The 13,392-nt window shown below is 41.2% G+C and overlaps 2 protein-coding genes and 1 pseudogene across 3 annotated transcripts in view; 1 reads left to right on the plus strand and 2 right to left on the minus strand.

Moving 5' to 3' along the window:
• The window catches only part of LOC148346964 (protein HID1-like), a 30,111-nt gene extending 27,719 nt beyond the window's left edge, over positions 1 to 2,392 (minus strand). For both annotated transcript variants that reach the window (XM_088323396.1, XM_088323395.1), the window contains exon 1: positions 2,215 to 2,392. In XM_088323396.1, the coding sequence (XP_088179522.1) occupies positions 2,215 to 2,280 (66 nt within the window). In that variant the 5' untranslated portion in view covers positions 2,281 to 2,392. The remainder of the gene's footprint in view (positions 1 to 2,214) is intronic.
• On the minus strand, positions 1,084 to 1,221 carry LOC148346965 (U2 spliceosomal RNA; annotated as a pseudogene).
• A 2,681-nt stretch (positions 2,393 to 5,073) lies between the features above and the next one.
• LOC148346966 (urokinase-type plasminogen activator-like) lies at positions 5,074 to 10,037 on the plus strand. The gene is made up of 10 exons (XM_088323227.1): positions 5,074 to 5,154; positions 5,238 to 5,295; positions 5,378 to 5,479; positions 8,270 to 8,423; positions 8,548 to 8,645; positions 8,858 to 8,896; positions 8,979 to 9,177; positions 9,238 to 9,386; positions 9,459 to 9,751; positions 9,879 to 10,037. Exons 1-10 carry the CDS (start codon positions 5,074 to 5,076, stop codon positions 10,035 to 10,037), a joined length of 1,332 nt encoding a protein of 443 aa, XP_088179353.1.
• The last annotated feature ends 3,355 nt before the right edge of the window (positions 10,038 to 13,392 follow it).

Consider the following 13,392-nt stretch of genomic DNA (forward strand, 5'->3'; position numbering starts at 1 on the left):
ATATGGTTACTGTATGAGGATAAACATGACACAAATATTCTTAGAAGGGGGTGTTCATGCCATCTTCTGGCTGAAATCATGCACGTACATGTCATTGTTTTCCCATCTTTTTGGGAGCTCGGGTTGGCGTTTTGGCCCTATGTGAAACATTCTTTTTTAGCCCTGAATAAAGAGCGATTTTATGCCAAAACATGTTCTATTTTTTCATATTTTGCATGCTTTAGAGTGTGTTTATACATTTGAATTGTTGAATACAAAGTTAATGTAGACAAAGATTTGGCAAAAAATGTGTTTGTTTTCCAATACGGAAAGCGAAAAAAATGCAATTTTTATCAACAAAGATATGACTCCATACATAATCTGCACCGCTTATCCTAAGTAGGGTTGTGGGGGTGCTGAAGGCCGTCAGAAATTTTACAGGTAGCCGACAAGTGCAACATAAAATAAACACAAAAGTCCAATTTGAAAATGACTGACAGGGACATTCTAGCCAAAGGGTTCATATACCTTTTTCATGGCCAAATTCAAGCCCTATTTAACAACTTTCAAAGACCTTTTTCAATTTCTCCAGTACCATTAAAAGAAGAAGTCCGGTATGATCCCGGTGTATTTTGCAGATCTTGAAACATAATTGTGTTTTTATATTTAGAATTTTTAACCTTGCATGTTTCTTTATCAAGACATATGTTTTGGGGAGCTTGGGTAAATTGCAAATACAGTATATCAATATGTGTACAAATATTTTAGAGACAAATCTCCTCCCATATAACTGTTGGGTAGCTTACATTTTCAGTTGCAGTAAGATCCCAATACAATTTACCACTGAGAAACGTGATCTTATTTTTGCATCGTCCATATTAAATGTCCATAATTTACACATTATCCTTGCACTGATACACATTTCATAGTACCTTGTTTAGGTGTGTTTTTTTTTAAAGGGTTATTGATCTATCTTCGTTATTCATTATCCATTATCCGTTATCGGTCAGTTCATAATACGCTACAAAGCCTAGGAGCCGGGACACTTACTCTCAGCCAAAAGGCCAAGCTAAGGTCCTAGCCCAAAAGCCTTGCTGCGATCATTGCGAATGCACCGTTCCCGGAGGTACTGCAATACCGGGCCGATGCGTGGAGTGGACAGAGCAAGCTCTTATTCCATCTCCGGAATGCAAAAATCAAAGGCCAAGCTAAGGACCTAGCATCAAAGCAAGGCCAAGCTAAGGACCTAGCTTCAAGGCCAAGCTAAGGACCTGGCATCAAAGCCTTGCTACGGCCAGAAGTTTCTGGCCGTGAAGTAGATGCCGTTGCCAAATTAAGGTCCTAGCAATAAAAGCCAAGTTAAGGTCCTGGCTTGGAAGGCCAAGCTAAGGACCTAGCATCAATGCCTTGTTTAGGTGTAGCATGACGATGCTTCATTGGACAATGCCAGACAAACTAATGACTGCTGCCATTAATTATCAATCAATATACCGAAGCAATATCCCCCTAAGGGAAAGTTGTTAGAGTAAAAAACACGTTTACCAAACATTCACTACAATTCGCTCTTCCCAATCTGACATAGCCCAACAAGGGGTAAGTTGCTGTGCCATGCAAGCCTTTATCAGCATTCACCTTAAGCTTCCTTCTCTTAGACACTATCAAACTCCACAACCAAAACACTCAGTCCTTCTGCAGAGTCAGCCACCAAAGCATTGTCATCTGCAAACATCAGCTGATTTATGTGAAACCCACCCTCACACACTATACCTACTCTCACACACACCTCCTTTAATCATGAAGGAAGAAATGCAATTGCAAAGCAAACCACCAGAGAGTAGGGTTGGTGTCATCAGTCGGCAGACTGGTTATAAGAACATGGCAACAATTTCAAGCAACTACAACCACTTCAATCATAGTTCAAGCAGTTTTCAATCCTTGAAAATACATCATTAAAATGTAGGAATTTTAAAAGATTTCAAGCACCCGTACGGACCCTGTAGTCACGTTACGTGTCAAGTGCTTCCGTCAAGAAACATACAGTTGCCCAACTTGCAAGTCTGTCAGTAAAATATACTTGTAGTCAACTGGCTTTTCTCACAATTGCTAGTTGATCACAAGTTTTTTTTAAGTCTCGCAAGCAAAAAATGTGCAGCTTCGCGCGTCATGATTTGACAGCTGTTTGCAACCCACGACTCTAACTGAAACTATTCCGGTTCCGATGCGTGTTTTTCTGACCTGCGTTGTGCTGGTCAGCTGGATAACAGCTTTTCTGAAGTGAAGTTTACTGTCGCCGCTTCCCATTTCAAGGCGCTATCGATTCCAGTTCGCGAACTAGAATCTCGCACGTTTAACAACTGACAGACAGTCCAGACCGGTGATGAGGAGGCGTTCAGGGTTTGCCCGGACAAAAATTGTTGACGTTACCTGATGTGTTTTTTCCCCCTACTTTTTTAGCTAAACCGAATCGCTTATCCTCATTGTGACTGGGGATTTTGAAGTTTTTTCGTACAAACTGCAGGGAATTGCCCACACAATTTGAGGTCACCGTAATTGGAATCACTTAAGTCAATTTATTTAAAGGAACGTACTTATTTTCTTCTATACTTTAAATTGGACTCAAAAAATTCTTAATAAATATAAAAACATAAAATATTCTAAGTGACCAAAAAAAAGTCACATGTATCAACTTTGGTGTTTATTATGTGTCAAATGTGGACGGTCTGAATTCTGACTGTCTATGAAGGCATCACTTGCCAGGAGCAGGATCTCAGGTGTAAGCTTCCGGGATCGAATTTGTATATTTTTTTCCCCATCTGTTTTTTAAGACACGGCACAATGAAGCCAAAATTCCTCAGCTAAAGATGAAAAAATTCAGAATCACAAGTATCTTGTAATCCTAGTTTAATGCAATTGGTAAAAACAGACATTACTGTTTTTTCAATCTTTGTTGGAAAAAAACTGTGTAGGATGTAATATTAAAAGGACCAACCACACAAATTCAATATTTCATATTATTTTTATAACGAAAAACTGAAAACAAGGTGTTGCAAAAATATTGCCCCCCTGTTCTTTCAGCTCGGCCAACTTGACCAGTCAGCTCGGCCAAATGACTTCTGAATGTTACAATGTCGACCTTAATGACTAACAATGAAAATGCAGCAGCAGCTCAGGATCATGAGATCGCAGTTCGAATCCCGGCTCCTCCGTTTTACATATCGAAGTGTCCTTGGGTAAGACTCTGAATCCCTAATGCCCCCAATAAGCAGGTTGGCGCCTTGCATGGCTGCACGGCCGCTATTGGTGTGTGACTGTGTGTGTGAATGGGCAAAATGTGAAGCACATTGTAAAGCGCTTTGGGAAGTCTTCAATGACTTGAAAAGCGCTATATAAATGCAGATCATTTCATTTCATTATCCTGCAACTGCTCTGTGATGGACTCAGGGGTCTGTGAAATGAGATGCTACAGAACAGACACCATTGTGAAGACCAAAGAACACACTAGGCACATATTGAATAATGTTTAAAAAGTAAAGTAAAAGTTCCAAGCAGGAATTGGATATAAGAAGATTTTTCCATCTTTACAAATCTTCCAGTTTTCTGTGATGGCAACAATATCTCAAGAAAGGAAGCATAAAATCACTCCAAACCTACCAATACCTGGCTGTCCTGCTAAACCTTTGGCCCAAATAATGAGAAAACTAATCAGAGAAGCAACCAAGAGACACATGATCACACTGGGTGACCTGCAGGCATACACAGCTGAGGTGGGACAATGTCCATTGTGGAAGAATGTCAAGGAGAAAGCCCTTGAAATAATTTGGATCCACTTAACAATCTTGTCTCTCGTGTTGATTCTTAGAAAATAGAACTTTTGATCTTTGAAGCCTGAAATGTGGCAAAATGACTAATAGTTATTGGGGGGCAATAATTTCACTGAGCACTGTATATTTTGTTTAATGATTAGTGTTTTCCGCAGATTGCAAATTCAATCAACCGAGCTTTTAAAGGGACAGTGTGTATTATTTAACCACAAGAGCTTGCTGTATCGGGTAGCGCAACTGAAAACGAAGGAAGAATACAATAAACAGAGACTCAAAATGACCAAAACACACACAATTTTACTTCTCTTTTTTACCCCAGCCTTTTTAAGGTTTTGGGGGACCCATAGCAGCAAGATGGCAGACAATTATATCATTTTCCTTTAAGTGAGGCTCATGTTATCTCAAATAAATGTTGAGTTTGTACAATGTAAAATTGTTGACACAAATTTGGATGGTATAGTGTGTATCATTTGACCACTTGATGTCGCTTTATTGTGTAGAGAAAGGGTCACCAGCCTTTTTGAAGCTGAGAGCTAGCTTTTGTTATTGATTGGCATGACTAGGCTACCCCTTTGATATACATTCATTATAACAATTTATTATTATTATTTTGTTACTATGTTATCACCAGGTTAATTATTAAAATGTAAGTCAACAACAAAAACATAATTTCAGTTATAAATCAAATTAACTAGAAAATGACAATGAGTTATTTTCAGAACTTGTACGCGGGCTACTCAGTTGTTCTTAGGGAGCTACCTGAAAACAAGGACAGCAATGGCTCTAATCTCCAGTATTTCCTTACAAACAAGTTTTGGGGACACTGTGTGTGTGTGTGCGTGCGCAAAGAATGAGAAAAGCCCTTAAGGGACACAAAACATGCATACCCTAGACTAATGCACATTTGAGTCTCACCAGGGACTTACTCTTTTAAAGGTGAAAAACATTAAAATATGGTAAATATTGGAGTAGTGCAACCAAAAATGAGTGCTACAAAGCACAACAAACAATAAAACCTACAGACACTCAAAGTCACCAAAATTATAAACCTTTAAACCTTTTCAAGAGGGGAAGCTTCTATTTTCAATAAAAAAACTATTTGGGGTTAGAAATTAGATTTTCTTTAGCTTTATATTTGCACATTTTAGTCAGTCAGGGTTGAGAGGTACATTATGGTCTACTAACAAACATTTATGTCTTTGTGTCTTTGAGTGTGTTTTTCAACTTCCTGGGAGGCCCCCTTCTCATTTCCCCACCCACACGATCCTTGGATATGGAAGAAACGATGCTGCGAGCTGTGGCGTTAGTCCTTTTGGCGCAGACGTCTTGCTCCTCGTCCATAGGTGGCACCAGCGTAAGCAGCTTGGGTCGGTCCTCTGGTCGCTGGTTGTCCAGATTTTTAATAACATTTGCTTTTTGTCCTACCCTCAAAATCAGTCCCTTTGGAAAAAACGACCGCAACGGCAGACAGTTTTTTCATCGTCGTGGAGTTCAGGTGGGTCGGCCTCAAGTCGGGACGCGTTTGAGCAGGTATGAGCCCCACGGGTTGCATCTAATGTGCTATGATCCATAAACAGGAATCTGCCAAAATGGAGGAACGTCCGTCCCTAGTCTGGCGACGGGAAAACACATGTTCTGCATATGTGTGGACGGTTTTGAAGGAACCTTCTGCGAAATAGGTGACAACACCAAACACTTCAAGGTCTAGTATACACACCAAGACACTCAGCCATGGATTGGAAGCCATGGACTGTCTTGGGGCTCTATGGAACTGTCCAGTAAATAGTTGGTGGTGGTCTGAGGTTTGTTACGTGTCACAAAGGCTACATATTGGGTTTAGCTTGAAGAATCTTCTATACAAAGAAGTTTTTTAACTTCAGCCATATATTCATTTTGTTTTACTTACCACAAGAGCACCATGTCAACATGTCCAACGTCAAAATGGGCAATGGGCGGTAATATACTGTCCTTCAACGACCTGTGTAATTTATAAAACACGACTGGATACAAACCTTGTCCTGTCAGATTATGATTCAAAGATCGTTTATTTTTTTAGCGGAACGATTTTATCCTGTTTGAGTGCGTGGGTTTTAGATTCCACTCCTACACATGATTTTCAGTTCAGTCAATCCTCTACTAAAGGTGTGCAACACAATTTCTCGAGGGTCTCACGTCCTGCATGTTTTTGAAGGTTTCTCTTTTTTTAACTGAGGTAATACAAATTATCAGCTCATAAGCAAGCATTAAGGAGGTCGTTAACACTCCTGCTGAAAAACCTTCATCAACATGCAGGACATGCGACCCTTGAGGACTGGGTTGCCTGGATCTGTCCTATACCCCAAAAAAGTAGTTTTTTCCAAACATTGTTTTTTGAGTAAGCGTTTGTTCCCCAGATGACCAATGGACCAAAATACCAGTTCAAGTCTTTCATTGAAAATGCTCTGATTCCATGGCATTTGGTTGAGAGGTCAAGACCAAGATATGTCTGCTGCTCATCAGCAGAAGAGTGAAATTTGTTTGAACTTAAAGCATTCAAGAACTTACTGAATCATGTATTCCCTAATTAAAATAAACATTTTGTAAGGTAGCAAGAAAAACAACTCGGGAATTTTCCCGGTCAAACCTTCAGTTCGTCTACTCTTTAAGACAATAACAACAACTTACTGAAAGGTTTTGCGAGTGATTTTCAGTCGGATAGGGTTCCTTTGCTCTCTTATTGCTCTCTCATACAGTAGGGGTAACAGTGGGTATCTGGTCCAGATGCCTCCTGGAGAAATGTTCAGGACACGTGCCCTTAAAAGAGAACTAAGGTACGACCGGATCTAAAAACTCGTGACCCAACCTGGCCCACAGGTATAAAATCCCGAGCCGAAACGAGAACACAAAGACAACCCAAGACTTGCTGGTGTCACGAGGGTGGACCGGACCAGAACGGAGGCAGGAGGCAGGAAGAGAGAACTCAATTGCGGTGACGATCAAAACTTTTATTTAACAAAATAAAAGTGGTCGAAAACGCCGGGACAAAACAGAACAAAAACATTCTTACACTCAGAATGGGCAAGTACAGGTTTCCTCCGACTCAAACTAGACAGGACAGGGCATAACAGAAGGGAAAATGTGTAATGAGCCAGCACCCGCAAAACCCACAACCCAGCCTTAAGTAGCACACACGCAATTAGCTGATCTGCTTCAGCTGGTGCCCAGGGGGCGTGGCCAGCCGGTCGCCACGGCGACCATGCTGGCCATGACAGCTGGAGAGACTGTCTATCTGTCTGGGAATGTCCCAGGTTGCTACAAAGTGGATGGGGACAGGAAAGCCTTCATTATTCAAATTAACTATGTGCTGTAATCCATGAACAGGAATCTGCCGAAATGGAGGAACGTCTGTCCCTAGTCTGGTGACGGGCACACACATGTTCTGCATGTGTCTGGACGGTTTTGAGGGAACCTTCTGTGAAAGAGGTGACAACACAACAAACGACAACAACATCCAAGTCTTACGTTTATTTTTGCTCTTTTGGTCTTCACCTTTAGACATTTGCCGATGTCAAAAGGACTTGAGGACAGAATGGAAAGCAATTGTCTCGACCACTAAGTCCTAGTAAATTTTTATCGTGCGATTATTGAAAGTGTTTTAGCAAATTCTATTATTGTTTGGGTTGGTCGAATCACAAAGAAAGATCTGTCGAAGTTCAATTCTGTAATCCGCACGGCGGAAAAGATTGTGGGCACCGGTCTGCCATCCCTGGAATCTATAAACAATGATAGAGTTTTGAAAAATACCTCAAATATTCTTAAGGATGAGAGTCATCCTGGTAATGATCATTTTCATCAGTTACGGAGCGGTAGACGCTTGAAGTCATTCAAGGGTACTAAAAGGTTTACAAACAGTTTTTACCCGAGTGCTGTCCGAATCTTTAATAATTGTAAATTGTAATTTCTGTTTTTCGTTTTATATTATAAATGTTGAATGTTGTTAAATTTTAAAATTCTCACTGAGGCGAGACAACGAGACAATTTCTGATGATTTTTATGTGAAGATTATTGGTTGAATAAACTAACAAACAAACACTAAGCTAAAACAATTCTAAATTGAAAACCAAATTGGGTTGGATATATGTTGTCCACAATAGACACAATACCTCCTTCTGTCCAAACTTTGCCAAATTTCCAAACTGTCTTGCATGTTGCTCTTTCTCATGCTTAAAACACACTGCATCCAGAAATTATGCAGTCTGGCATATGTGCGGTGCTTTTCCTGCGCGTCTGTGCTTTTCCTTTGCCCTGCAGCACCTTATGAATAATTGGATTACTACCTGTCCACAGTTGCTTCCAACTGGTAGTAATGTTTACGAGGCATGGTTAGGGAGAAGCTGACGCCTAAGCAGTTAAACTGCCACAGACCTGAGACGGACTGGATTAGGCTTTAGAAACACTGTCATTGTCTGAAATTTAGTTTCTCCTCTCAGCTATCGTCTCAGACTGCTATGAGGGCGTCGGACTTTACTACCGAGGGTTCCAGTCTAAGTCTGAGAGCGGTCATCGCTGTGAGCCTTGGAACGATGACAGCAGGGAACGCTACCTGACCTTGGACGTGCATGCTGGCAGACACAACTTCTGCAGGTACCCATATCTTGCTGGTCAGAAGGACACTGCAGCAAACTAGACATACATTCTTGATTGCTTCAGAGGATTAAAATTATCCTTACTTTGTTATCAAATTATCACTGGTGTTGTGAACCAACAGAAACATTCGCTTCAAGCGTCGTCCCTGGTGTAACGTTTGGAAGGATAACCGGCTGCAATGGGAATATTGTAAAATCCCTCAGTGTCTCTCTGAGTTATGTATGTGTTTTGTTTAAGCACACTTGTAACTGGAAATTCCAAATGTCTGTGAAAATTATTTTGGTGTAAAAACACTTGTGCACCCATAGCCCAACCATTCATAGTGCCACAGCCCACCAATGGCGAGTACACCAGAGCAACAGGTAAGTTCTGCACTCACACCTGTTGCTAAAAAGGTCCATAGTATCGTTGAGAAAATGTATATTTTGTAGTGCCAACATCCACTCAACCACCACAGACAACCACCTTAAGTAAGTCCACACCTCACTCAATTTTCTGGAAGCATGAACATTAAGTATTTTTATTCAACTCCTACATCTCTACTTGTCTCAGAACCAATGGCATCATGCGGGCGTCGTTCGTGGCGGAAGCAGATGCGGATCGTGGGCGGGGCTTTGGCGCCGGTGGAGACGCACCCGTGGGTGGCAGCTATTCTATGGCGCGGCAGATCCAAAGAGAAGGTCTTCCGCTGTGGGGGGAGCTTGATCGCCACCTGCTGGGTTCTCACCGCTGCTCACTGCTTCCCTGATGGGTAGGACAACAGCTGTGTCACTTTCTGTTAGAACCCAAATGAAAGAAACTTATCCTGCAGAGCCCGTGTCAACGAGCGGCGCTTTATAGTGAGCCTCGGGAAGAGCGTTCTCAACCAGAGTGATGCCCTCGAGCAGATGTTCCGCGTGGACAAAATCATCCTTCACCCAGATTTCAACAACCAAGAAGGAAACTACGACAATGACATCGGTAAGCATTTTTACCAACAGTCTACCTAGCCGTCCACTCAGTTTAGGAAACAGTCCCTTATACCTGACTTAGCCCTGCTAAAGCTGAAGCCCAAACAAAACGGTCGCTGTGCCAGAGAGAGTCGGGGCGTGCGCAGGGTGTGCCTGCCTGAGGAGGGCCAGGACTATCCCGCAGGCCTCCCGTGTGAGATTGCTGGCTTCGGCAAGGAGAAGCAAGGTTTGTGGTACCACTCACAGTCCTTGCGGCGGGCACATGTCAACCTGCTGGACCCTGGTGTGTGTTCCCGCACTGACTACTACGGGGACAAGATCACCATGAACATGTTGTGCGCTGGCCGGGATGACTGGACACAGGATGCTTGTGAGGTAACCAACAATAAAAAAGTGCCTAGATTTTAGGGCATAGAGACCGAGAGCTCAAGTTGAGAACAGAGTTGTTTACAATCCCAACAGGGAGATTTTTTAGTTTACAATTTTGTCATGTTGTGATCAGGGCGACTCGGGTGGTCCTCTGGCCTGCCAAGTGGATGGACGTTTTCAGGCTGTGGGTGTGGTCAGCTGGGGTGAGGGATGCGCTCGGCAGCGGCGGACTGGTGTCTACGCCAATGTCCGCAACTACAGAGCATGGATTAGGCAGCATGCTGGCATCTGACAGCCAGGGTGGAGACACACAGGCATAGAAATGTTACCTTGGCCAACATGTACCTCTACAATGCCCATTTCAACACACTTCAAGTAGGAAAAAACAGATTTATGTTGAATAAAATGTTGTTTTTCAACACTTTTATTGACAAGAATTTAGCACCATTTTCAATTTATAAGATTGAATAAATCAGTCATACAGCACATTTTCAATGAACTTTTGGGTTTTTAAACATCAAAATAATAAAAGATTAAAACCCATTCAACTTCAGTTGTTATTTATAAAAAGAATGGGTCCTGTTAAAGGAGCTCTGTACCATTCGGAACTACTAAAGTGTCCTTACGCGTTTATTTGACATAACATAAGCTGATTGTTTGCAATCTTGCTGCTACAGGTAACTAAAAACCTCAAAAAGGCTTGGCAAGAAAATGGGAGGTAAATTGTGCATTTGTCACTTTAAGTCTCCATAGTTTGTTTTCTTCCTTGAACAAGTTTTTGGTTGCATTACACAATACAGAAACATCTAGTGGTCAAATAATACACTTTGTCCTTTTAATGCGCGTAATTCCTATACAAATTACATATTAATTTGTACCTTTTCACATTAATTCATTTATAGTTTCACAATAATTCTTATTTGTTTTTCTTTGGATTTTTGTTGTTGCAAATTTAAAATGTATTTGAGAAAAAATCGGAGCTTTTCCTTTGGAAAACCTGATTTGGCCCAGTTTCACCCGGAACTTAGCTCCAGAGCAGTGCTGGGAATCAAATGGACTCAGCCATTTCAAGGCAGTGGAGTATTTCTGACGCTGTGTTGTTCACATGTTTGTTTTGTTTTCCTTGTTTTCCTCTAATCTAGCCATTTTTATAATATTTAAGCCGATCCGGTGCTTCATTATGGAAAAGAGTTTTTAAAATGACATGATTTTAGGGGTGCTTGGGTTGAATTTGGGGATGCTTGAGCACCCCCAGGAACAGGCAGGTTATGCCCATGGGTAAAAGTTTAAGTGTAGATCGAAAAATATCCCCATGGGTATCGCATCATCCAACTACTCCCCGCCCACCCTTCACATGAGCCAAAGGGACAAGAAGAATACGCTTTTGCGTTTAGCTAGGCGGTCAAAGCCCTTTGCCCCTTTGAGTAGGACACATGTCTGACAACAAAACGTTCATACCTATATACACCTAAAAAAATTAACCTGCGCTACTCCATGGATGCAACCAAAATAATGATGGACACACAAGCTTTTTTGCTTGTTGCATGTTGCAACATACTTCTAAGAAAGCTGCTTGGTGTCCGGAAGTTGAAATGTTTGCCCTAAAACTTGGAGGTCAGAGAATCAATCCTTGGCCGTGACTCAGGCCCGTTCCCATTTATGTCAAGTCAAGTAACATGTGAACATATTAAATACAACATAGGTACAAAATTAATGACCAACAACCCTCAAGGTATCACCACAAACCGCACCATCAACCACAAAGAGCTAGAAACTGTCATCAAATTAAAATATCTTGGAGATGTTATATCAGAAGAGGAAGCAGATTCATAAATCATGGACAGGATAGCACTAACAACAGCCGCACTTACCAGACTTAAACCCATCTGGAGGGGACATTAACATAGCAGTAAAGTCAAAGATCAGACTCATGCGAGTGCTGGTCACTTCCATCTTCCTCTACGCTTGTGAGACATGGACTTTCACAGCAAAATTGGAAATCCAGGCCATGGAATGTGATGCAATAGAAAACGTCTATGCATCACCTACAAACGAAATGGTGCGCAACACCATCAGAGGGCACATTGGACCTTAGAAAGAACTGTTGTCAAATGTGCACAGACGGAAACTTCAGTAGTATGGTCACGTCGCAAGATTATCAGGACTGACCAAGATAATTCTCCAGTCCAGTCCAGTCCAGAGGGCTAGTAAGAGAGAAAGACCGAAAAAGAACGGGGCCGACAACATTAAGGAATTGTGCCACCTTCTCCATGACCCAAGAACAAGCCAGAACCATCTTCAGTGGAGAAGGCTGTCCAAAGCTGCATCCTCATTGGTGCCCCCGACGACCCAGGCGGTTAAAGGATCTGGAACCGTGAACCAAGTCACATGTATTTGTATAGTCCTTAATCACAGACAACCTCATAGGGCTGCACAAGCATGAAATTGAGGTAGTTAAAACAACCCTCATAAATGCAATGAAAAAAACTTAAAAAACCCAACATGAGGAAAAATTATAAACCTTGGGGCCACACGTGAGGTAATCCCCCTTCCTGGAGAACCGGGCTGCAATGGATGTTGAGTGGACACCACTAGACAACACATAGTTGACATCAACAACTGAAATTGTGCAAAAGTCCACAGGACATTAATGACGAAACTTTCATTCTGAACTGGCCGGTAGATGCAGAAGGTTCCAGGTGATGGGATTAATAAGAAAATCTACGTTGACCACCTCCCTGCCCCCAACACACAAAAAGAAGCTTGACTCTAGACTAGTATTTCAGTCTAGGGCTATTTTATCTTGTAGTATTTGCGCGTGAATAAACCACTCTCACGATCGCATGAGGTTTCCGTATTGGTCAATGTTAGCCACTTCCAGTTATAAACTAGCACATGTTATTTGTTTGTTTGTTTAATAATATTTAGACGGGTTGTGTCCCACGTCTACAGCCATTTAATGTCAAAAAAGTTGACATACATGGACTTGTAATAAAAACGTAACATTAAACAAAACGGAACTCATGATTGTATTTTTTTTGCGTTTGTTGCGGGAGATAATCAGTATTCATATATTAATTAAATCCTAATTGTAAAAAAGGAATGACGATTTGGAAAACATTTTCTTTCAGATCAAACTTTAAATTAGAGCAAGTACCTGACATTGACCAGTAGGAAGCAGCGTTGTCCTTTCCGTGGTTTATTGAACAAAACGCAGATAAACAATCTTGCGTTTACATTAGGAACATACCAACAATACAAATTAAAATAAAATGTAATTAAACAAATAAGCCGGTGGGAAAATCATAAGTTACATTAAAATAACCGATTTAAAAAATATATATATATTGATTAGTTTTACCTCATTCAATACGAGCCGTTTCTTTGAAATGGGAAGAGTCGGTGGCAGCCAATTTTTGCCATTTAGACTCATTTTTGAAGGCATACAGCAAACTTTGATATCTACCCATATAGGAATAGGACATACCAAAATTAAGCTCACATAACAACCAAAAAAAAGTATGTTTCTAGTTTCTACCATTGTCAATTTAACAACCGTTCAAAATTACTAATTTTCTTGTAACTACTCGTTTCCAAGAAAACTTCTGAGAAAAACGGCTTTTTTAAGGGTGCATATCAAGCAGAAT

Source organism: Urocampus carinirostris, chromosome 19 (assembly GCF_059441175.1).
Source record: "Urocampus carinirostris isolate Australia breed hairy pipefish chromosome 19, RoL_Ucar_1.0, whole genome shotgun sequence".
NCBI lineage: Eukaryota > Metazoa > Chordata > Actinopteri > Syngnathiformes > Syngnathidae > Urocampus > Urocampus carinirostris.